This window comes from Phacochoerus africanus, chromosome 1 (genome assembly GCF_016906955.1).
Source record: "Phacochoerus africanus isolate WHEZ1 chromosome 1, ROS_Pafr_v1, whole genome shotgun sequence".
NCBI classification, from domain to species: domain Eukaryota; kingdom Metazoa; phylum Chordata; class Mammalia; order Artiodactyla; family Suidae; genus Phacochoerus; species Phacochoerus africanus.
In genome coordinates, this window is record NC_062544.1 from 150,373,867 (window position 1) to 150,397,937 (window position 24,071).

A 24,071-nucleotide genomic window follows, 5' to 3' on the forward strand; every position below is an offset into this window, starting at 1 on the left:
CCCACCCTTTGTTCTGTTGCAACATGAGTATCTAGACAAAGTTCTCAATGCTATTCAGCAGGATCTCCTTGTAAATCTATTCTAAGTTGTGTCTGATAAGCCCAAGCTCCCGATCCCTCCCACTCCCTCCCCCTCCCATCAGGCAGCCACAAGTCTCTTTTCCAAGTCCATGATTTTCTTTTCTGTGGAAAGATTCATTTGTGCTGGATATTAGATTCCAGTTATAAGTGATATCATATGGTATTTGTCTTTGTCTTTCTGGCTCATTTCACTCAGTGTGAGATTCTCTAGCTCCAACCACGTTGCTGCAAATGGCATTATGTCATTCTTTTTTATGGCTGAGTAGTATTCCATTGTGTATATATACCACCTCTTCCGAATCCAATCCTCTGTCGATGGACATTTGGGTTGTTTCCATGTCCTGGCTATTGTGAATAGTGCTGTAATGAACATGCAGGTGCACGTGTCTCTTTTAAGTAGAGTTTTGTCCGGATAGATGCCCAAGAGTGGGATTGCGGGGTCAAATGGAAGGTCTCTGTATAGATTTCTAAGGTATCTCCAAACTGTTCTCCATAGTGGCTGTACCAGTTTACATTCCCACCAGCAGTGCAGGAGGGTTCCCTTTTCTCCACAGCCCCTCCAGCACTTGTTATTTGTGGATTTATTAATGATGGCCATTCTGATTGGTGTGAGATGATATCTCATGGTAGTTTTGATTTGCATTTCTCTTATAATCAGCGACGTTGAGCATTTTTTCATGTGTTTGTTGGCCATCTGTATATCTTCTTTGGAGAAATGTCTATTCAGGTCTTTTGCCCATTTTTCCATTGATTGATTGGCTTTTTTGCTGTTGGGTTGTATAAGTTGTTTATATATTCTAGAAATTAAGCTCTTGTCAGTTGCATCATTTGAAACTGTTTTCTCCCATTCTGTAAGTTGTCTTTTTGTTTTCTTTTGGGTTTCCTTTGCTGTGCAAAAGCTTTTCAGTTTGATGAGATCCCATGGGTTTATTTTTGCTCTAATTTCTATTGCTTTGGGGGACTGACCTGATAAAATATTCATGATGTTGATGTCAGAGAGTGTTTTGCCTATGTTTTCTTCTAGGAGTTTGATGGTGTCCTGTCGTATATTTAAGTCTTTCAGCATTTGGAGTGTATTTTTGTGCATGGTGTGAGGGTGTGTTCTAGTTTCATTGCGTTGCATGCAGCTGTCCAGGTTTCCCAGCAATGCTTGCTGAATAGACGTTCTTTTTCCCATTTTATGTTCTTGCCTCCCTTGTCAAAGATTAATTGACCATGGGTGTCAGGGTTTATTTCTGGGTTCTCTGTTCTGTTCCATTGGTCTGTCTGTCGGTTTTGATACCAGTACCACACTGTTTTGATGACTGTGGCTTTGTAGTATTTCTTGAAGTCTGGGAGAGTTATGCCTCCTGCTTGGTTTTTGTTTCTCAGGATTGCTTTGGCGATTCTGGGTCTTTTGTTGTTCCATATAAATGTTTGGATTGTTTGTTCTAGTTCTGTGAAAAATATCATGGGTAATTTGATAGGGATTGCATTGAATCTGTAGATTGCTTTGGGTAGTATGGCCATTTTTACAATATTGATTTTTCCAGTCCAGGAACATGGAATATCTTTCCATTTCTTTACATCTTCTTTGATTTCTTTGATTAAAGTTTTATAGTTCTCGGCATATAGGTCCTTTATTTCCTTGGTCAGGTGTATTCCGAGGTATTTGATTTTGTGAGGTGCAATTTTAAAAGGTATCGTGTTTTTGTATTCCTTTTCTAATGTTTCATTGCTGGTATAGAGAAATGCAACTGACTTCTGAATGTTAATCTTATATCCTGCTACTTTGCTGAATTTATTAATCAGTTCAAGTAGTTTTGGGGTTGAGTCCTTAGGGTTTTCTTTCTTTTTTTTTTCTTTTTTTTTTTTTGTCTTTTTGCTATTTCTTTGGGCCATGGCTCCCGCGGCATATGGAGGTTCCCAGGCTAGGGGTCGAATCGGAGCTGTAGCCTCCAGCCTACGCCAGAGCCACAGCAACGGGGGATCCGAGCCGCGTCTGCAACCTACACCACAGCTCACGGCAACGCCGGATCCTTAACCTACTGAGCAAGGGCAGGGACCAAACCCGCAACCTCATGGTTCCTAGTCGGATTCATTAACCACTGCGCCATAACGGGAACTCCAGGGTTTTCTATGTATAGTATCATGTCATCTGCATACAGTGACAGTTTGATCTCTTCTCTTCCTATATGGATGCCTTTTATTTCTTTGGTTTGTCTAATTGCTGTGGCTAGGACTTCCAAAACTATGTTGAAGAGCAGTGGTGAGAGTGGGCATCCCTGTCTTGTTCCAGATTTGAGTGAGAAGGCTTTCAGTTTTTCCCCATTGAGGATTATATTTGCTGTGGGTTTCTCATAAATGGCTTTGATTATATTCAGGAATGTTCCCTCTATACCCACTTTGGCGAGGGTCTTGATCATGAATGGATGTTGGACTTTGTCAAATGCTTTTTCTGCGTCTATTGAGATGATCATATGATTTTTGACTTTTTTTTTTTGTTAATGTGGTGTATGATGCTGATTGATTTGCGTATGTTGAACCATCCTTGTGAACCTGGGATGAACCCAACCTGGTCATGGTGTATAACTTTTTGGTATGTTGTTGGATTTGGTTGGCTAAGATTTGTTGAGAATTTTTGCATCTATATTCATCAATGATATTGGGCGATAGTTTTCTTTTTTGGTGGTATCTCTGTCTGGTTTTGGAATGAGGGTGATGGTGGCATCATAGAATGTCTTTGGGAGTATTCCTTCTTCTTCAACCTTTTGAAAGAGTTTAAGGAGGATGGGCACCAATTCCTCTTTATATGTTTGATAGAATTCACCTGTGAAGCCATCTGGTCCTGGACTTTTATTTGTAGGGAGTGATTTTATGACCTCTTCAATTTCATTTCTAGTGATCGGTCTGTTCAGTTGGTCTGTTTCTACTTGATTCAGTTTTGGCAGGCTGTAGGATTCTAGAAAATTGTCCATTTCTTCCAGATTGTCAAACTTGTTGCCATATAGTTGTTCATAGTATTCTCTTTTGGTTTTTTGTATTTCTGCTGTATCTGTTGTGATTTCTCCTTTTTCACTTATAATTTTGGTTATTTGGGTTCTTTCTCTCCTCTTTTTGGTGAGTCTGGCCAGGGGGTTGTCAATTTTGTTTACCTTTTCAAAGAACCAGCTTGGTTTTATTAATTTTCTCTATTGTTTTTTGAGTGTCTATTTTATGGATTTCTTCTTTGATCTTTATAATTTCCTTCCTTCTGCTGACTTTAGGACTTTTTTGTTCTTCTTTTTCTAATTCATTTAGGTGGAAGGTTAAGTTGTCAATTTGGGATCTTTCTTCTTTTTTGAGAAAGGCCTGTATTGCTATAAATTTCCCTCTGAGCACTGCTTTCGCAGCATCCCATAGATTTTGAGAGGTTGTGTCTTCATTATCATTTGTTTCAAGGTAGTTTTTAATTTCCTTCTTGATTTCCTCATTGACCCATTGGTTTTTCAGTAGCATGTTTAGTCTCCATGTAGTAGGTTTTTTCTCTTTCCTTTTCCCATGGTTGATTTCTAATTTCATGGCATTGTGGTCAGAGAAGATACTTGAGATAATTTCTATGCTCCTAAATTTATTGAGGTTAGCTTTGTGTCCCAATATGTGGTCGATTCTTGAGAATGTTCCATGAGCATTTGAGAAGAATGTGTATTCTGCTTTTTTTGGATGTAGTGTCCTGAAGATATCAATGAAGTCTAACTTTTCTATTGTTTCCTTTAGGATCTCTGTTGCTTTATTGGTTTTCTGTCTAGAGGATCTGTCCATTGATGTGAGGGGGGTATTAAGGTCTCCTACTATGATTGTATTCTCATCAATATCTCCCTTTATGTCTGTTAATATTTGTTGTATGTATCTGGGTGCTCCTATATTTGGGGCATATACGTTGATGATAGTTACATCCTCTCCTTGGATGGATCCCTTAATCATTAAGTAGTGTCCTTCTTTGTCTTTCTTTATGTCTTTTGTTTTAAAGTCTATTTTGTCTGATATGAGTGTTGCGACTCCTGCTTTTCTGTCATGTCTATTGGCGTGAAATATTTTTCCCCACCCTTTCACTTTCAATCTATATGTATCTTTTTTCCTAAGGTGAGTTTCTTGTAGGCAGCATATTGAAGGTTTTTGCCTTTTTATCCACTCAGCCACTCTGTGTCTTTTGATTGGGGCATTCAGTCCATTGACATTTAAGGTGATAATTGATAGATGATTATTTATTGCCATTTTGAACCTCGTGTTCCAGTTGATTCTATGGTTCTCCATTCTTCCTTTCTTTCTTTTTTTTTTGGTTGGATGGTCTCCTGTTATTATCTGCTTGAGTGTTTTTTTTTTCTCTCATTTTTTGCGATTGCAATATTTGGTTTTGGCTTGTGGTTGCCCTGTTTTTTAAGTATGCTAACCCCTTCCCATAATTGTGTGTTTTAGCCTGATGGTCCTGTAAGTTCAAACACTTCATTACTATATTAAAATTAAGAGGAGAAACATACAAACAAACAAACAAACAAAAAGGGTTATTTATTTCCTAACATCCCTTGCCCACGTTTTATGGTTTTGATGACTCTTTTTTATTTTTTTCTTTGTAATTTTATTTTGTTTGAAGCATGTTCATGATTAAATCTGTATGCTGGCTTATTTGAGTGACTGCTCTCTGATTGCGGTTTCCTCAGTCCTAGTTCTTCCTCTTCTTTTTTTTTTTTTCTTTTCCTTTTTCTTCCCTTTCCTTCCTTTCTTTTTGGTTTAGAGAAGCCCTTTCAATATTTCTTTTAACCTGGGTTTTGTGTTGCAGTATTCTTTAAGTTTTTGTTTGTTGGAAAAAAATTTTATTTCCCCTTCTATTTTAAATGATATTCTTGCTGGATAGAGTATTCTAGGTTGCATATTTTTTCCTTTTAGCACTTTAAATATCTCTTGCCATTCCCTCCTGGCCTGTAGTGTTTCTGTAGAGAAATCAGCTGATATTCTTATGGGGGTTCCCTTGTAGGTAACATTCTGTTTTTCTCTTGCTGCCTTAGGATCCTCTCTTTATCACTAACTTTTGCCATTTTTCTTATGATGTGTTTTGGTGTGGGTCTGTTTGGGTTCAGTTTGTTTGGGGCCCTCTGTGCTTCTTGTATCTTGAACCCAGTATCCTTTAGATTTGGGAAGTTTCCATCAATAATTTCTTCAAATATATTTTCCATCCCCTATCTTTTTCTACTCCTTCTGGAATTCCTATTATTTGTAGATTGGCCCGCTTTATATTATCCCATAGGTCTCTTATATTGCTTTCCAGTTTTTTGATTTGGTTTTCTGTGTGCTGACCGGATTGGGTGATTTCCATTATTCTATCTTCCATATCACTGATTCGTTCTTCTGCATTATTCATTCTGGTTTTTACTGCCCTTAGTTCAGTTTGCATCTCTGCAAATGAATGTTCTAGTTTTTCTTGGCTCCTCCTTATATTTTCTAGTTCCTTTCTGAGGGAGTCTGCATTACTGTTCATATCTTCTCTTAATTCCTTCAGTATTTTCACTCTTTCTCTTTTGAACTCCAGGTCTGTCAGACTGCAGAGATCTGTTTCATTGTTGACTGTTTTAGGTGAGTTCTCCTGTTGGTTTGACTGGGGGTGGTTTCTCAGCTTCTTCATCTTTCTTGTTGTTTTCTTTCTCCTGAGGGAGTTGTACTCTCCGTTATCAGGCAGTGTTTGCCGTGTCACTGCCGTGGAATATTTCCTGAGGGCTGGCGTTGTTGGTCAATCTTTTTTGAGGCAGTGTGGCTTTTCTGGAGTGTTGATGGGGCTAACAGGGTTTCTTTGAAGCAAAGGAGGACTTCCTGAGGGCAGACAGGACTGGGAGGTCCACACCACGATGGTAGCAGATTTCACTTGGTCATGCAGAGCTTGCTCTGGTGTTTTTAGGCTGTGGGGTTCTTGCAGGGGGTTGGCAGTGTTGGGCAGCTGTTCCTCAGGAGTGCAGCACCCCCTGGGGGCTGGAGCAGCTATCTGGGTCACTGAGAACCTAAGAGGCTCTTGCCTAGGGCAGCCCAACTCAGAAGGACGGCCTGAGAATGTAGGTGGATCTTTTCACAGTCTGGCCAAGCTTGTTGCAGCTTTTCTGTGCTGCAGGGGCTTTTCCAGGGGGCTTGTGGTGCTGAGCAGCTATTCCGTGGGAGTGGGGCACCCCCTGGGGGCTTGGGCGGGTAGCAGGGCCGCTGGAAACCCAAGAGGCTCCTCCCCAGAGCAGCCCGACTCAGAAAGACTGTCTGAGATCTTTTCCTGGCTCGGCCAAGCTTGTTGCAGCTTTTCTGGGCTGCAGGGTGTTCCTGCCTGGAGCTGGCAGTCCTATGCAGCTGATCCACTAGGGCACCCCCTGGGGGCTTGGGCGGGTAGCAGGGCCGTTGGAAACCCTAGAGGCTCCTCCCCGGGGCAGCCTGACTCAGAAAAACCGTCTGAGATCTTTTTCTGACTCGGCCAGTCTTGTTGCAGCTTTTCTGGGCTGCAGGGGGTCCTGCCTGGAGCTGGCAGTCCTATGCAGCTGATCCTCTAGAGCTTGGCACCCCCTGGGGGCTTGGGCAGGTAGCAGGGCCGCTGGAAATCCAAGAGGCTCCTCCCCGGGGCAGCCCGACTCAGAAAAACCGTCTCAGAATTAGGCAGATCTCTTCCCAGCCTGGCTAGGCTTGTTCTAGCTTTTCTGGGCTGCAGGCCTTTTCTCGGGGGCTGATGGTGTTTGGTGCTGCTCTGCGGAAGTGTAGCCCCTCCAAAGGGCAAGCAGGCCTGTGCAGGGACAGCCCCTGCGGTGGTAGGCTTCAGGCAATTGTTGAGGCCAGCCCTCCTGGATGGCAGGCAGCCCCAGGTTTGGCGAGAGCGTAGGGGGTGGGGGGAGGGGATGCACTGGGAAGCACAGCTTTCAGCTAGCTAGCAGGCCTGTAAGCTTGCTGTGGTGTGGGGGGTATTCTATGGGGACCCACCCCTTCTTCTCTCCCCTCCCCAGCCCGGGCGCAGACCAGGCTCTTCTCCCAGGTTCCCTCTGATGTGGCTTTCCACTTCCCTGCCCCTAGAGTATTGCTCCCTTCCTCTGCGACAGGTTTGTTTTCTAGTCTCCCAGGTAGTCTCTGCCCCATCAAATGGTTTCTAGACCTCCCAAGCAGTTTCCGCTCCGTCCTGCCCCCCCAGCCTGTTCTGGGGGACTAACCTCTGGAGCTGAGGTCTCCGTGCCCAGCCCTCACCCAGGCGTCCCCCGTCCCTTTCCCGGGGAGTAACCTCTGGAGCCGAGGTCTCGGTGCCCAGCCCCCACCCAGGCGTCCCCCAGCCCTTTCTTGGGGACTAACCTTTGGAGGCGAGGTCTCGGTGCCCAGCCCCCACCCAGGCGTCCCCCGGTCCTTTCCTGGGGACTAACCTCTGGAGCCGAGGATTCGGTGCCCAGCCCCCACCCAGGCGTCTCAATTTTTGGTGACTGCCCGTAGTTCAGGTGGTCTGTTCGGTTCTTGATTGGCTTTTCCATACTCCAACTTACTGCTACACTCTTCTCTGCATCTGGAGATTCTTCTGGTTCGTTTGATCTTTCCCCCGTGTAGGTGACTTTCCAGGGTGCAGGATCCCTTTCTCCTTCTCAGTTCCCTTTCGGGAGCGCCTGTCCCGTTCGGATTCACCTTCTCTCACTCTCCTATTTTCTCCCGTTCTGCCCAGTAATGTCACAAACTTCTTGCCGTTATTGGAGTTTAGGTTCCTCTGCCAGCAATTGGTTGCTGTTCTGTGCGAATCATTTATTCTGTAGATGTGCTTTTTTTGTTGTGTTTGTGGGAGAGGGCGAGCGTGTCCCCCTACTCCTCCGCCATCTTGTCCTTTCCTCCTATGACTTTTTTTTATAGTATTTTTGTCTGGTTTTGGTATTAGGGTGATGGTGGCTTCATAAAATGTCTTTGGGATTCTTCTTTCCTCTTCAACCTTTTGGAAAAAATTTAAAAGTACAGGATAAGTTCTTCTTTGTATGTTTGATAGAATTCAACTGTGATGCCCATCTGGTCCTGGACTTTTATTTTTAGGGAGGTTTTTGTTTTGTTTTACATATTCAATTCCATTTCTAGTGACTGTTCTATTAGATTACCTATTTCTTCTTGGTTCAGGTTGAGTAGGCTGTAATTTTTTAGAAAGTTGTCTGTTCTAGGTTTTCAAATTTGTTAGCATATAATTGTTCATAGTGTTTCTTGTGTTTTTTTTTTGTCTTTATGCAGTATCAACTGAGATTTCTCCTTTTTCATTTCTTATTTTGTTCATTCGGGTTCTCTGTTTTTCTTGGTGAGCCTGGCCAGAGGCTTATTAACTTTGTTTACCCTTTCAAAAACTAGCTCTTGATTTTATCAATTTTTTTCTATTATTTCTTAGTCTCTATATTATTGATTTCCTCTCTGATTTTTATGATTTCCCTCCTTCTGCTGACTTTAGGTTTTGTTTATTCTTTTTCTATTCTTTTAGGTGGTAGGTTAGGTTGTTGATTTGAGATCCCTCCCTCCTTCCACCTGTATTGCTATAAACTTCCCTCCTAGAACTATTTTTGCAGCATCCCATAGATTTCATGTGGTTATATTTTCATTATCATTTGTCCCAAGGTATATTTTTATATATAGTGATTTTTTTCTATTATAGTTGGTTTACAGTGTTCTGTCAGTTTTCTCCTATACAGCAAAGTGACCCAGTCACACACATACCTATACATTCTTTTTCTCACATTATCCTCCATCATGTTCCATCACAAGTAACTAGATATGGTTCCCAGGGCTATATAGCAGGATCTCATTGCTTATCCATTCCAAATGCAATAGATTGCATCTATTAACCCCAGATTCCCAGTCCATCCCACTCCCTCCCCCTTGGCAACCACAAGTCTCTTCTCCAAGTCCACGATTTTCTTTTCTGTGGAAAGTTTCATTTGTGTCATATATTAGATTCCAGAGAAGGCCATAAGTGATATCATATGGTATTTGTCTTTCTCTTTCTGATGGCCTCACTTAGTATGAGAGTCTCTAGTTCCATCCATGTTGCTGCAAATGGCATTATTTTGTTCCTTTTTATGGCTGAGTAGTATTCCATTGTGTGTATATACCACATCTTCTTAATCCATTCATCTGTTGATGGGCATTTAGGGTGTTTCCATGTCTTGAATAGTGTTGCAATGAACATATGGGTTCATGTGTCTTTTTCAAGGAAAGTTTTGTCCAGATATATGCCCAAGAGTGGGACTGCAGGATGATATGGTAGTTCTTTTTTTTTTTTAGATGGGTAATCATTTTTTTTACAGAATAAAATACATATATTTAAACACAATTACATTTGCACAGATTATTATATCATGGATCTTAAGAAACAGATTGTGACTCCCTCTGGAGAAGTGGAATGGAAAATATGCTGAGAAAAATAGGAAATTTATTCTATACTTTATCCCATTTTGTATGGCTTTCATCTTTACTATTTAGTATTATCTATTACATTCCATTTTTTCTTTAAAAATCAGCATTATGTTAAAATTATGTATATTATGCAACTAAAATTTATAAAGAAGAAAGCCTTATATACCATTAAATATTTTATATAGCATAATAAAAAGAATAACTTAACTGGTAAAAATAACAAAAATAATACACCCTCTGAAAATAAGTAAAATATAAAATGCATAAATTGGTTAAAAAACAGTGTAACTATATAAATATGTCCTCACAATTTGTTACATCTTATTGATTCTTCAATATAGGCATTACACCATTCTAGGTGATGTGGTAAACAAGACATTATAGACCTTACATTGTACCATGGAGAGAAATGGGTATTAATAATACAATTGTAGAACTGTATTATTTAATTATAGTTATCATAAATTCTTTGATGGAGAGGAAATCAGAATCAGTTCTAAGAAGACTTCAGCATTCCAAGAATGATGTCAAATGACCCCCTTCATGGTGGATTATGCACTTATTTACTATGAGATATATTTCTTCTTCAGAGATTCCTTGTTTGTGTATCAGCTGTAGATTTTTTGGTTTGCAGTTATTCTGAAGTTTTGATATGAGTCTATATGTATATGAGATTGTTTTAAGTTGTTGGTCTCTTAATTGCAAGTTCATCTCCAGTGTCCTCCATTTGTACCTACCTCTTCTCATGATTTCTGATTTTGGTGGTATAATTGTGCATGGATGATTTCAAATCTCTACTGTATATATACCTTTACTGGTGAGCGTTGTCATTTGTGGCATTTTTGTTTTCTGTTGCTGTCTTTTCTTTTCTTCCTAGAGAAGTTCCTTTAGTATTTGTTGTAAGGCTGGTTTAGTGTTGCTGAATTCTCTCAACTTTTGCTTACCTGTGAAGGTTTTGATGTCTCCTTCAAATCTGAATGAGAGCCTTGCTGGGTAATCTCGGTTGGAGGTTTTTCCCTTTCATCATGTTAAGTATATCATGCCACTCCCTTCTGGCCTGCAGAGTTTCTGTTGGAAAATCTGCTGATAACCTTTTCGGGGTTCCCTTGTGTGTTATTTGTTTCTTTTCCCTAGCTGCTTTCAAGATTTTCTTTGTCTTTAATTTTGGTTAGTTTTGATTAATATGTGTCAGTGTATTCCTCCTTGGGTTTATTTTATATGGTACTCGTTATGCTTCCTGGATTTGAGTGAGTGGTTCCTTTCCATGTTAGGGAAATTTTTGGCTGTTTTTTCTTGGAATATTTTTTCTGTCCCCTTCTCTCTCTCTTCTCCTTCTGGCACCCCTGTAATATGGATGTTGGTGCATTTAACATTGTCCCAGAGTTCTCTGAGACTCTCTTCATTTCAATCTTTTTTCTCTTTTCTGTTCTGCATCCATAATTCCCACTAATCTGTCCTCCACCTCGCTTATTCGTTCTTCTGCCTCCTGTATTGTGCTGTTAGCTGCTTCTAGTGAATTTTTTATTTCAGTTATTGTATTTTGCATCTCTTCTTGTGTAAGTTTTATATCTTGTATCTCTTTGGTCAGTGTTTCCTGTAAGTTATCCATCTTTGCCTCCAGTTTATTTCCAATGTCTTGCATCATCTTCAGCATCAACAATCTAAAGTCTTTTTCCTGGAGGCTAAGAATCTCCTCATCACTTAGCTGATTTTGTGGGGTTTTTCCTTTCTCCATCATCTGAGTATAGTTCTCTGTCTTTTCATTTTTATAGGTTTTTGGGCGGTGACCTTTTTATAGATAATAGAGTTGCAGCCTCTCTTACTTCTGGTGTCTGCCCCCCTTGTGCTATGGGAGCTTGCTGTAGGCTTCCTGATGGGGGGGCTGATGCCTGCCCACTGGTAGGTGGAGCTGATTCTAATCCCTTTGGTGGGTGTGGCTTAGTCTCTGGATGGGATTAGAGGCAGCTGTGTGCCTGAGGGGTCTTTAGGTAGCCTGTTTACTGAGGGGCAGGGCTGTGATCCCACCTGGATTGTTGTTTGCCCTGGGGCTTCTCAGCACTGACTGATGGGTGGGTCTAGATTTTCCCAAAATGGCCACCTCCCAAGAAAGGCAGCTGCTGAATAATCCCAAGAGTTTTGCCTTCAATTTCCCTCCCTCACAACAAGCCACATTCACCCCTGTTTTCCCAGGATGTCCTCCAAGAACTGCAGTCAGGTTTGACCCAGATTTCTATGGAGACCTGGCTCTGCCCTGGGACCCAGTGCATGTGAAAGTCTGTGTGCACCTTTTAAGAATGGGGTATCCGTTTCTCCCAGTCCTTTGGAGGTCCTGCACACAAGCCCCAGTAGCCTTCAATGCCAGATACTCCAAGGGCTTCTTCTCCCAGTCCCAGATCCCAGCACATGAGGGTTTGATGTGGGGCTCAGAACTCTCACTCCTGTAGGTGAGTCTCTTGAACCAGTTAGTTTTCAGTCTGTGGAGCTTCCCACCCGGGAGGTATGGGGTTGTTTATGTTGCAAAATTGCCCCTCCTACCTCTTGATGTGGCCTCCTCTTTCTTCTGGAGTAGGGTATCTTTTTTTAAGGTTTCCAATCCATTTGGTTGGAGATTGCTCGGCTTTTAGTTGTGAATTTTGTTTTTAGGAAAGAAGTTGAGCGTCAGTCCTTCTATTCTACCATCTTAATCCTCTCTCTGGTAGTTCTATATTTAGTCTTCTGAGGTACCTCCACACTGTTTTCCATAGTGGTTGTACCAATTTATATCCCACAAACATCATAGCAGGGTTCCCTTTTCTCCACACCCTCTCCAGCATTTGTTATTTGTGGACTTATTAATGATAGCCATTCTGACTGGAATGAAGTGGTATCTCAATGTAGCTTTGATTTGCATCTCTCTAATAATCAGTGATGTTGAGTATTTTTTCATGTGACTGTTGGTCATCTGTATATCTTCTTTGGAGAAATGTCTATTCAGGCCATTTTTCAGTTGGGTTATTGGGTTTTTTGCTGAGTTGTATAAGTTGTTTGTATATTTTGGAGATTAAGCCCTTGTTTGTTGCATTATTTGAAGCTATTTTCTATTGCATCGGTTGTCATATATATCTCCTTTCCTCTGCTGTGCAAAAGCTTGTCAGTTTGATTAGGTCCCAACGGTTTACTTTTGCCTTTATTTCTGTTGCTTTGGGAGATTGACCTAAGAAAACATTTGTAAGGTTCATGTCAGAGAATGTTTTGCCTATGTTCTCTTCTAGGAGTTTGATGGTGTCTTGTGTATGTTTAAGTCTTTAAGCTGTTTTGAGTTGAAAGACTTAAAACTCAAAAGTCTTAGGGTGTGTTCCAGTTTTATTGATTTACATGTAGCTGTCCAGTTTTCCAAGCACCACTTGCTGAAAGACCGTCTTTTTCCCATTTTATATTCTTGCCTCCTTTGTCAAGGATTAATTTACCACAGGTGTCTGGGTTTATTTCTGGGTTCTCTATTCTGTTCCAGTGGTTTGTATTTTTGTTTTGGTACCAGTACCACACTGTCTTGAATACTGTGGCTTTGTAATATTGCCTGAAGTCTGGGAGAGTTTTGCCTCCTGCTTGATTTTTCCCCCTCAGGATTGCTTTGGCAATTCTGGGTCTTTTATGGTTCCATATAAATTTTTGGATTGTTCTAGTTCTGTGAAAAATATCATGGGTAATTTGATAGGGATTGCATTGAATATGTAGGTTGCTTTGGATGGTATGGCCATTTTTACAATATTAATTTTTCCAACCCAGGCGCATGGAATATTTTTCCATTTATTTGCATCCTCTTTAATTTCCTTGACTAATGTTTTATAGTTCTCAGCATATAAGTCTTTCACCTCTCAAGGTGTTTTTAAATTTCCTTTCTGAGTTCCTTCTTGACCCATTGGTTTGCTAGTGGGTCAAGCAAAATGTTTGTTTGATGACCAAACATTCTTTGGTCATCATGCAGTCAATTTTTTCTCATTTCTTTTCCTATGGTTAATTTCTAGCTTCATGCCATTGTGGTCAGAGATGATGCTTGAAATAATTTCTATACTCTTAAATGTGTTGAGGCTAGTCTTGTGCCCCAGTATGTGGTCATTCCTAGAGAATGTTCCATGTGAATTTGAAAAATAAATGTATATTCTGGGGTTTTTTGATATAATGTCCTGAAAATATCAGTTAAGTCTAACTGTTCTAGTGTGTCATTTAGGATCTCTGTTGCCTTTTTGATTTTCTGTCTAGAGAATCTCCATTGATGTGAGTAGGGTGTTAAGTCTCCTGCTAATATTTCATTCCAATCTTTTATGTCTGTTAGAATTTGTTTTATGTATTTTGGTACTACTATATTAGGGGCATATATGTTGATGAGTGAAATACCCTCTTCTTGAATTGGTCCCTTTATCATTAAATAGTGTTATGTTCATTTTTATTTATGGCCTTTGTTTGAAAGTCTGTTTTTTCTGATATGTTTTGTGACTCCTGTTTTCCTGTTGTTTCCATTCACATGAAATATCTTTTTTCATCCCCTCACTTTCAATTTACGTGTGTCTTTTTCCCATGTAATGGTGGGTCCCTTTTAGGCAGAATATTGTAGACTCATTTTTTTTTTATATCCTGTCTACCACTCTGTGTCTTTTGCCTGGAGCGTTCAATCCTTTGACATTTAAAATAATTGTTGATAAGTATGTGTTTATTGCCTTTTTAAATGTTGTTTTCTAGTTGATTTTATGTTTCTCCTTTGTTCCTTTTTCTTTTTTGGGGGGGGCTGGCTGATTTCCTTTTATTTTATGCTTGTATCCTTTTTGTTTTTTTGTGAATCTGTTGTGTTTTTTTTATGTATGTTGCCCTGTTTTTCAAGTATGTTAACCCCTTCCTATATCTGCTTGCTTTAGACTGAGTCCTATATGCTCAAACACATTCTAAAAAGGTTTTGATTTTCATATTCTTCTCCCCCTCATTTTATGTTTTTGACATCCCTTTTTACAATCTTCATGTTTACCATTTTGCTCTTCCTTGTATTTATGATCACTTTCACAAATAGGGTTTTTTTTTTCTTTTGATATGTAGGCTGGCTTATTTAAGTGATTACTTTCCAATTGTGATTTCCTCCATCTTGTATCTTCTTCTTTCTTTCCTATTAATATATCTTGGGGTAGGTTTGGATTCAACTTATTTGAGACCCTCTGTGCTTCCTATATCTGGATATTGGTTTCTTGGATTTGGAGAGTTTTCAGGCATAATTTCTTCAATTACATTTTCAGTCCTCTTTTCTTTTTCTTCTCCGTCTGGAATTCCTATTATGTGTTGATTGGCCCACTTTATATTATCCTATAGATCCAATTGTGATTTCCTCCATCTTGTATCTTCTTCTTTCTTTCCTATTAATATATCTTGGGGTAGGTTTGGATTCAACTTATTTGAGACCCTCTGTGCTTCCTATATCTGGATATTGGTTTCTTGGATTTGGAGAGTTTTCAGGCATAATTTCTTCAATTACATTTTCAGTCCTCTTTTCTTTTTCTTCTCCGTCTGGAATTCCTATTATGTGTTGATTGGCCCACTTTATATTATCCTATAGATCTCTTAAATTGCTTTCATTTTTTTTCACTTAGTTTTCTGTCTAACGGGGTGATTTCCATTATTCTGTCTTCCAAGTCACTTATTCATTCCTCTGCATTATTCATTTCTGCCATTCCATGCATTTAATTCAACTTTTGTCTTGGCAAATGAATTTTCTAATTTTCCTTGGCTCCTCCTTATACTTTGTAGTTCATTTTTTAAAGCAATCTGTATTACTGCTAATAGCTATTCATAAATCCGTCAGTATTTTCATTACTTCCTTTTTGAACTTGGTGTCTGTTAGACTGCGGAGGTCTATTTGTTTGCTCCTTCAGCAGAGTTCTCCTGTTCTTTTACCTGGGAATGGTTCCTGTGCTTCTTAGTTTATATTTTTCTTACTCTGTGAGTTTAGGGAAAATGATTATCTACTGTAGTCTTGGACGGCTATTTATATGCAGGAGCATCCCTGGGTAGTTTGTGAGACCTTACTATTTTTTTGGCATGAGGGTTGATATTGGTTTGGATGCTTGCTGTTTTTTCCCTCAGTGTGTGCAGGCTGTTATCCTCTTGCTAGGGGGTGCACAGGTGCATGGCCTGCACATGGTTTCAGGGAGGTGGGTGCAAACAGGCAGTTCCTCTAGACAGCACTTGGTCAGCAAGCCCTTGGCTTTGTGAGGAACTGTGGGGAGGTGGTTGTGCAAGCTGGTTAGTGGCAGTGACTTTCAGGGAGATGGAGGCAGTGTCCAGTGCCTTTGGCAGTGGCAGGGGTGGGACATTTGTGTTCCCAAGGAGGTGAGGGCAGTGGGTGTTGCTTGGTTGCATGGTCCCCCATGGAAGTGATGCCTGAATGATTGGAGCTTCAGGCAGTGCCTGTTCACAGGACACTTAGTGAGGCAGGCTGTGCCCACCTCTGGAGTCCAAGATGGCCAGAGGGGTTTGCATCCACCCCTGTAGCCTCTGCAAGAGGTGCCCTGCTGCCCAAGAGCCTGTGGATGTGCAGAGAAAGATATTCATATGACAGTCTCGCCCCTCCTCCTCTCATGCTCCCCAGCAGTGGTGCCTTGTTCTCCTGTGGGACAAGGCTTCCTCCTGCACTTTCTCGACTATGGTACAACACTCCCTAGCTCCCTCAGGATGTTTCTTAAACAGCCAATCCTAGTCTTCTCCCCAGAAATGGCCTCCACAACCCGACTCAGTGCCCAGCCCCCACCAGAGTGTCTCGGGCTGTAGTGTCCCAGGTGGTGGTACTGATGGTCTGTGCAACTATCTCTCTGCTTTGCCCTCCTCAGTCCAGCTGCTGTGCTTTTCTTCAAGGCTTTGGGGTTCCCCTCCATCCTGGCTGAGCTAGCTGTCTATTAGGTGGCCTCCCAGGGTGAGGATTCCTTTCCTCTCTTGCAGCTCCTTCTCCAGAGTGCTGGTCCCATCCAGATTCCTTTTTTTTCTCTTCTCTTTTTTTCCTTTTGTTCTACCCAGTTATATGGATGGTTTCTTGCCCTTTTTGGAAGTCTGAGGTCTTCTACCACTGTCCAGTAGATGTTCTGTGCCAATTGTTCTACATGTAGATCCTTTTTTTTTTTTTTATGTGTTTGTGGGAGAAGGTGAGTGCCATGTCCTCCTCCACCATCTTGATCCCCTCTCCCTGAGTTCGGATATTAATCTAAGCCTCAGTTTCCTCATCTGTAAAATGGGGGGGGGTGTTATTGGCCTTTTAATATTTTAGAGCATAAAATAGTTGTGTAAAGCACTTGAAACAGAGCCCAGTGCAGAGTAAGTCCCAATAATTCAACGCCAGTGATTATTCTGGTTGCTCATCCTTGGCCTGAGAGCCCCAGGAGGTCAGAGACCTCATTGGTTTGCTTCCCCATTGTGACCTTGAAGGAGGGCGTGTAGTCAGTGTTCATAAATGCTGACTGCAAAAAAGAGTGGGAAACGTCTGTATAAACAGCTCTGTCCCCACAGGCATCCATCATGACGGGCACCATGCAGAATGTGGCCCTCGAGGGCAGACCTGGCCCCCAGCCTTGGAGGAGGGGCCGGGAGGTCCAAGCTTCCTCTGAAGAGATGCAGGAGCTGCTGCTGCCGACACCCTTGGAGATGCACAAGGTGAGGGCTGGGGGGCATCAGAGGCCTGGATGTGTGACCTGGTGCTGGGGGGCTCACTGTGGCTCCACATGGGCTCCATCCCCTCCAGGCTTCATTCTTCTCCACCACAAAACAGATTTTATACTAGAAAGGGTCTTCTACAGTCATCTGGGTGATACACACATACACACACACCTGCGATCATTTAATTGGTAGACTCACTTTTTTCCTACTTATTCTGTGTGTGTGTGTATAATACAAAGGTTTATTATATATGTGTATATTGGGATGCATATATATCACTACCTTAAATGAGAAGCCAGCACCTCTGCCATCTGTAGGTTACTATCTAGAAAAACAAAATGCAGAGGATAAAAAAGACCTCTCGGCCAATTGCCTTCAGCCAGCTCTTGGGAGGATGGGGAGGTGGGAAGTGTTGGGGGGTGGTCGAGAACACATGGCCATCCTGCTGAGACCTTCCCTGGATGGAAGTGAGAGACTGAGAAAGAGCTGAAACTCCATCCCCAAGGTCTCTGCTGTGACGGAGTGCTGTAGACTGAGGGTCTGCAGAGGTGGAGGAGAGGGGGCACTCCAGGAGCCAAGGCTCGGGGCAGGATGCTGAGGCAATGATGTGTGTGGGCAAGCAGCTTGGGGCCAGTGGGCTGGGGCTGGGTTCTGGAGGCATCAGATGCCAGACCAAGGCCCAGGCAGCTGTGGGAGGCTGAGGGCAGAGATCAGAGCTCCAGGGCCTCCTCCCACTTCTGCTCCCAGGTGACGCTGCACAAGGACCCGGTAAGGAGTGACTTTGGTTTCAGCGTCTCAGACGGCCTTCTGGAGAAGGGTGTCTATGTCCACACTGTGCGCCCAGATGGGCCAGCCCAACGCGGGGGTCTCCGACCTTTTGACAGGGTCCTCCAGGTAATGCTGGGGTGGGGGCACACTGACGAGTGGCCTTGGGTAGGCTTCCTCCCTTCTCTGAGCCCCAGCTTCCTCATCTGGGAGAAGGGAATGACCACACAGTTGTACTGGTCAGGTTAGGCTGAGTTGCACTGCAATAACGTACAACCCTAAATCTCGATGGTTTAATACACATGAACATTTACTTATCACTTACACTGTATGTCCAGTGTGTGCCTTGTTCCATCCAGGCTGTGGGAGGCTCCCCACTCTTGTAAATGCCACAGACTGTACGGCAGAGGAAAGGACACTGAAAAATCAAGGGTGGGCTTTTTCCTGCCTTCCCCGAGAAGTAACACCTGTCACATCCCTTCACAGCCTATTGGCCAGAACCAAGTCAGCTGACCTTACTGACCCAAGGGAGCTGGGAGGTGGGAGGGCAGATAGAAGCTGTGGACATCCCTGTCCCAGCTTGTCCCAGGTTTTTGTTCCCTCAGTGTGATATCCACCCTATTTGTGCTAACTTTACTGAATGTAAGTTATCTCTAAACTGATGGAGTTTTTTCCACTTAAATTTAAAAGGAAACTTTTCATCTCCATTAGGAATGAAAATGCAACCCTTGCTTGAAATAGAAAGTCAAGGTTAAATACAAAGAAACCTAGACACAAGACAATGTCAGCCGCCTCTAGGCAGGAGGCTGAGCGTGAGGTCTGCCTGTTAAAAACTGGCAAGAAGCACGTGTTGGTGAAGGATGCCCAGAAGGGTTGAAGGAGTTAAATGAGAGTGCTTTCCTGTGTGTGAGCCTTCCAGATTTACCCTGTGTTTAGGCTGACCTGATGCCGTCTCTGTCCCTTGGCTGTGTGTGTGTGCAGGTCAACCACGTTCGCACGCGGGACTTTGACTGCTGCCTGACAGTGCCACTCCTGGCCGAGGCAGGCGACGTCCTAGAGCTGGTCATCAGCCGCAACCCACTGGCCCAGAGCAGCCGGACCCCTCGAGTGCCAGGCCCCAGCAGTGCACGGATGCTCTGAAGTCAGCACGTGGTGTGGATACCCCAGTCGATCTTGGCTCCAAGACCTGTAGCCAGGCTGGACAAGTGGCCACCTGCTCATCCACCTGCCTGTCCAGCAGCCTCTGAGCATGGCCCGGACCTTCCTCTCCAGTTCTTTGGTAACGGGGGGCTGGGCCCAGGAGGAGTGACAATGAGGTCTTTTTCTGTGGGGCCCCCAAGATGCCTGGGGAGCTGCCCACTGAGGGTGAAGACAGGCCGCTTAGGTGGAAGTAGAGGGGCGGTCCCCAGGGCCTCCTGGAAAGCATGTCTGGTGTGGAGAGCCTTCTCCCAGCAGAGCTGTGGAGCTGGAGTGAGCTGCCAGGGAGATAAGCCCCTGACCCAGGAGGAGAGCATCTAGAAGTCAACATCCCTGGGCAGTCATGGGCAGAGGGGTGTGGCATCCTGTTGATTGGTCACCCCGGCTCAGTTTACCTTCTTCCTGAGGGAGTATTTAGGGTTACACTGGGGGCTACTTCATCTCAATGGCCTCGCCAGGAAGGACCTGCTCAGGGTAGGAACCCAGCCCCTTCCCATCTCCAGATTCTGGTATTCAGTACTTGCCAGCATCCCCACTTCGGCAACTCGGAGCAGGGGGTGTCTGGAATCCCAGGAAGCATTGGCCCTTTGAGGTTTGAAGCCTCTGTGGTCTGAGCTTGCAGTTCTGGGCCATCGGGCAGGCTCAGTGTCAGGTTCTGGGCTGTTGGCCCCACCTGCTGCTATTGTAGGACATGTGGTCACTGACCCGTATGAGAACCCCTGTCTCAGCCCAGGACCCTCGATGTGGGAGGGAGTCATTTTGGGACAAAAGATCCAGGGGTTTCCACTCATGTGCCATTACGGTGAAAAATGGGAAAACCATAGAAATATGACATGTGAGATGGTATAGCTCCTCGCCAGTGCCCTGATCAGCGAAAGGGGGAGAGAGAAGCAGAGGTGGAGAGATGGAAGGCCATTCTCTCTCACGCCCAGCAGCTAGTGTCCAAAGTGGTCATTCAAGGAAGCTGATTCCCACCTGAAATCTGGAAGCACCAGCATCCCTTAAAATCGTCTTTATTTTCTGTGCCCAGAAACCCTTTTGGTTTTGAGAAGGGCATGGGCCTCCACCTGGTGGTCTGGGCTGTGGCCCCTGGGATGGAGGTGGGCAGGCGGGATTCAGCCCAGTGTGGGGACTTGCTTTGCCCTGTCTAGCTCTTAACAAGGTCTCAGGAAAACAGGGGGCGCCCATTCCCACCTGCATCCCCTCCACCCCTGTATCCCGGAAAAATGCTCTTCCATTTGCGGGACTGGATGGGGAGTTGAGAGGTCTGTTCCTTTCCTCTGGATCAGTGCTCAGTTGCTGAGTACACCCCTCTGGACTGACCCCCTCTGGACATGCAAGGGGTGGACAGCCTGAGAAGGCAGAACCATCTCTGCCTGCTGAGGTCCACTTGGCACCCTGCCCCATTCCCCACCCCCTACCCCTCTGCACCCTCCCTTTATGCCATGGCTGGTCCGCCCAATGCCTCTGCTGTCTTGGATTCCTGTGTAAATGTCTGCCCCAGGGTGAAAGGGCGCTGCCCCCTGTCACAAGGGGCACCAAGAAAAAGCCAAGAGCCCTCTGCTTGGGGGAGGAGGGGACAGTATAGCAGAGACATGGACAGGGTGGATTCACCTGTGTGACCTTAGGCAAGTGGCCCTGCCTCTCTGGGCCTCTGTCAAGTGACAGGGCTAGACAGGACACACTCCTTGGGCCTCTTGGCTCAGGAAAGTGTGCTCGCCTTCAGGAGAAGAAATATGCATCTTTACCCCGACCCTGACCAGCGCTCCCTGCCTCCTCGGGCCGAGGCCTTGGCTGTTCCCCCAGATGTATGCAACCAGGCCTGTGGGTGGATCTCCTGGCCACGGCCAGCCTTCTCATATGCAATATTCCTCCCAGCTTCTCATGGGGATTTTCCATCCCAGAAGTGATGTTTCCTAACACCTGTCCCCGGTGAGCGTCCAGCCTGCCTATGCATTTTGGGTACAGCCCCTGCAACATGCCCCTTCCACCCTGTAAAAGCTGTATTTTTCTCTGGCTGAGTTGAGAGCATATTCCTTGTAAAGTATTTTTCTACATGGGGTTTTCTTAGGGCTCTCGGGAAGCACAACATGCCGGGGGCGGGGGGGAGCAGCATTGCAAAGGCCATTTGGATTCTGTTTGGGGCCCTCACTCTGCCCCACCAGTGGTTGCAATGACTTGGGGGGTGGGGATGGGAGTGCTTTGGGGATGATTTTTTTAAATAAAATTATTTAAATGCACCTGGAGTGAAGTGTCTGCCTTTTAAAAAAACATAATAAAGGAAATTGAAGATGATTCCAAGGAATGGAAAAATATCCTATGCTATGCTCCTGGATTGGAAGAATTAATATTGTTAACATGGCCATCCAGGAGTTCCCGTCGTGGCGCAGTGGTTAACGAATCCGACTAGGAACCATGAGGTTGCGGGTTCGGTCCCTGCCCTTGCTCAGTGGATTAACGATCCGGCATTGCCGTGAGCTGTGGTGTAGGTTGCAGACGCGGCTCGGATCCCGCATTGCTGTGGCTCTGGCATAGGCCGGTGGCTACAGCTCCGATTGGACCCCTAGCCTAGGAACCTCCATATGTCGTGGGAGCGGCCCAAGAAATAGTAACAACAACAACAAAAGACAAAAGACAAAAAAAAAACAAAAAAAACATGGCCTCCAGCCCAAAACAATCTACAAATTTAAGGTGATCCCTATCAAATTACCCATGACATTTTTCACAGGACTAGAACAAATAGACCTAAAATTTATAATGAACCACAAAAGACCCAGTACTGCTAAGGAAATCCTGAGGAAAAAGAACAAAGCTGGAGGCATAACCCTCCTAGATTTCAGACAATACTACAAAACTATAGTAATCAAAGCAGTGTGGTATTGGTACAAAAACAGACATATGGATCAGTGGGGCAGGGAAAAAAGCCCAAAGATAAACCATACACAATCTTTGACAAAAAAGGCAAGAATATACAGGGGAGAAAAAAATAGTCTCTTCAGCAAGTGGTGTTGGGGAAGCTAGACAGCTGCATGTAAATCAATGAATTTAAAACATATCTTCAGACCAGAGAGAAAAATACAGTCAAAATGACTTAAAGACTTAAATATAAGACATGACACTATAAAACTCCTAGAAGAGAACATAGGCAAAACATTCTTTGACATAAACTGTAGCAATACTTATGTCAGTCTCCCAAGGCAACAGAAATAATAGCAAAAACAAACAAATGGAACCTAATCAAATTAAAAGCTTTTACATGGCAAAGGAAACCATAAACAAAAGAAAAAGACAATCTGCAGAATGGAAGAAAAGATTTGCAAATGATGTGACTAACAAGGGATTAATTGCCAAAATATATAAACATCTCCTACAATTTAACATCCAAAAAACAACCCAATCAAAAAATGGGCAGAAAACTTAAGTAGTCATTTCTCCAAAGAAGACATAAAAATGGCCAACAGGCACATGAAAAGATGCTCAATATCACTAATTATTAGAGAAATACAATCAAAGTTCCAATGATACAAAAATATAGTCTGTCAAGATGGCCATTCTCAAAAAGTCTACAAAGAATAAATGCTGGAGAGGGTGTGGAGAAAAGGGAAACTTCCTACACTGCTGGTGGGAACTGGTGTTGCCACTATGGAAAACAGTATGAAAATTCCTCCAAAAAAAACTAAACAGATTGGGCATATGATCCAGCAATCTCACTCCTGGGTATCTGAAGAAAACCATAATTTGAAAAGATCCATGCACCCTGATGTTCACTGCAGCACTATTCACAATAACTGAGACATGGAAGCAACCTAAATGTCCACCGACAGAAGAATGGATAAAAAAGATGTGTACATACATACAATGGAATCCTAAGCCATAAAAAAGAGTGAAATAATGCCATTTATAGCAACATGGATGCAGTTAGAGATTATCATATTACGTGAAGGAAGTCAGAGAAAGGCAAATACCATAAGATATCACTGACATGTGGAATCTTAAAAAAAAAAAAAAGATACAAATGAACTCATTTATAAATAACAGAAAACAGACAAAATAAATATATGGTTACAAAGGGGAAAAGGGAGGGATACGTTAGGAGTTTGGGATACATACACACACTACTATACATAAAATAGGTAAATAAGGACCTACTGTATAGCACAGAAAACAATACTCAGTATCTGGTAATAACCTAAAATATAAGAATAAGAAAATCTAAAAAATAAGTGAATCACTTTGCTGTGGACCAAAAACTAACACGATATTGTAAATCAACTATACATTGATTAAAAATAAATAAAATCACAGACTGGCAAGAGATAGCTTCTGTTTGCATCTTGTCACAGCCCACCTGCTCTTGATTAATATATTAATTCAAAAAGTACTACACATCATGCATCATTGCAGCCCCAGGAAAACAGTATGAATAAGACAGACGAGGGCCTGTCACTGTGCAGGGGGATTATATTCTTGTGGGCGATGGTGAACCAGTGAATGAATCATAGGATTTTTCCAGAAGGGACAAAGCACAGTGGAGAGGAGAGAGTCGGGATAGAGGAACTGGGTTAGAGGGTGGGGGGCTTAGCTCAGAGGGCTGGAAAGGATACTTGTGCTGAGGCCTGGAGGAAGAGTGCCCAGGCAGAGGGCAGAGCGAGTGCAAAGGACCTGGGGTGGAATAAGCTTGGTGGGCTCAGAGAGAGGAGGTCTGGCAGGGGTGTGGGGCTAGAGGTCACAGGGCAGTTGTGAGGTTTGGGTAGCGACTGCAGATTTTGTTCTGTGAGGAGGGGAAGCCACTGCAGCAGGTGAGTGGTGGGTCTGCTGTATGGAGCCCCTTTAGCCTGGGCAGGGGCCCAACGATGCCCCTAAGTCTCCATAGGGCCTCCAGGGCAGGATGAGCCCAGAGGGCAGGGCGGCTCTGTGTGGGCACAGGAAGAGCTTCTCTCTGTCAGCTCTGCAGGATGGAGTGAGCATGCTGTCTCA

The 24,071-nt window shown here is 43.5% G+C and overlaps 1 protein-coding gene across 2 annotated transcripts in view; it reads left to right on the top strand.

Annotated features, from left to right (window-relative positions):
- The window catches only part of GRIP2 (glutamate receptor interacting protein 2), a 101,498-nt gene extending 80,227 nt beyond the window's left edge, over positions 1-21,271 (top strand). For both annotated transcript variants that reach the window (XM_047781723.1, XM_047781734.1), the window contains exons 22-24: positions 16,986-17,129; positions 17,880-18,026; positions 18,879-21,271. In XM_047781723.1, the coding sequence (XP_047637679.1) occupies positions 16,986-17,129; positions 17,880-18,026; positions 18,879-19,037 (450 nt within the window). In that variant the 3' untranslated portion in view covers positions 19,038-21,271. The remainder of the gene's footprint in view (positions 1-16,985; positions 17,130-17,879; positions 18,027-18,878) is intronic.
- Positions 21,272-24,071: the final 2,800 nt, after the last annotated feature.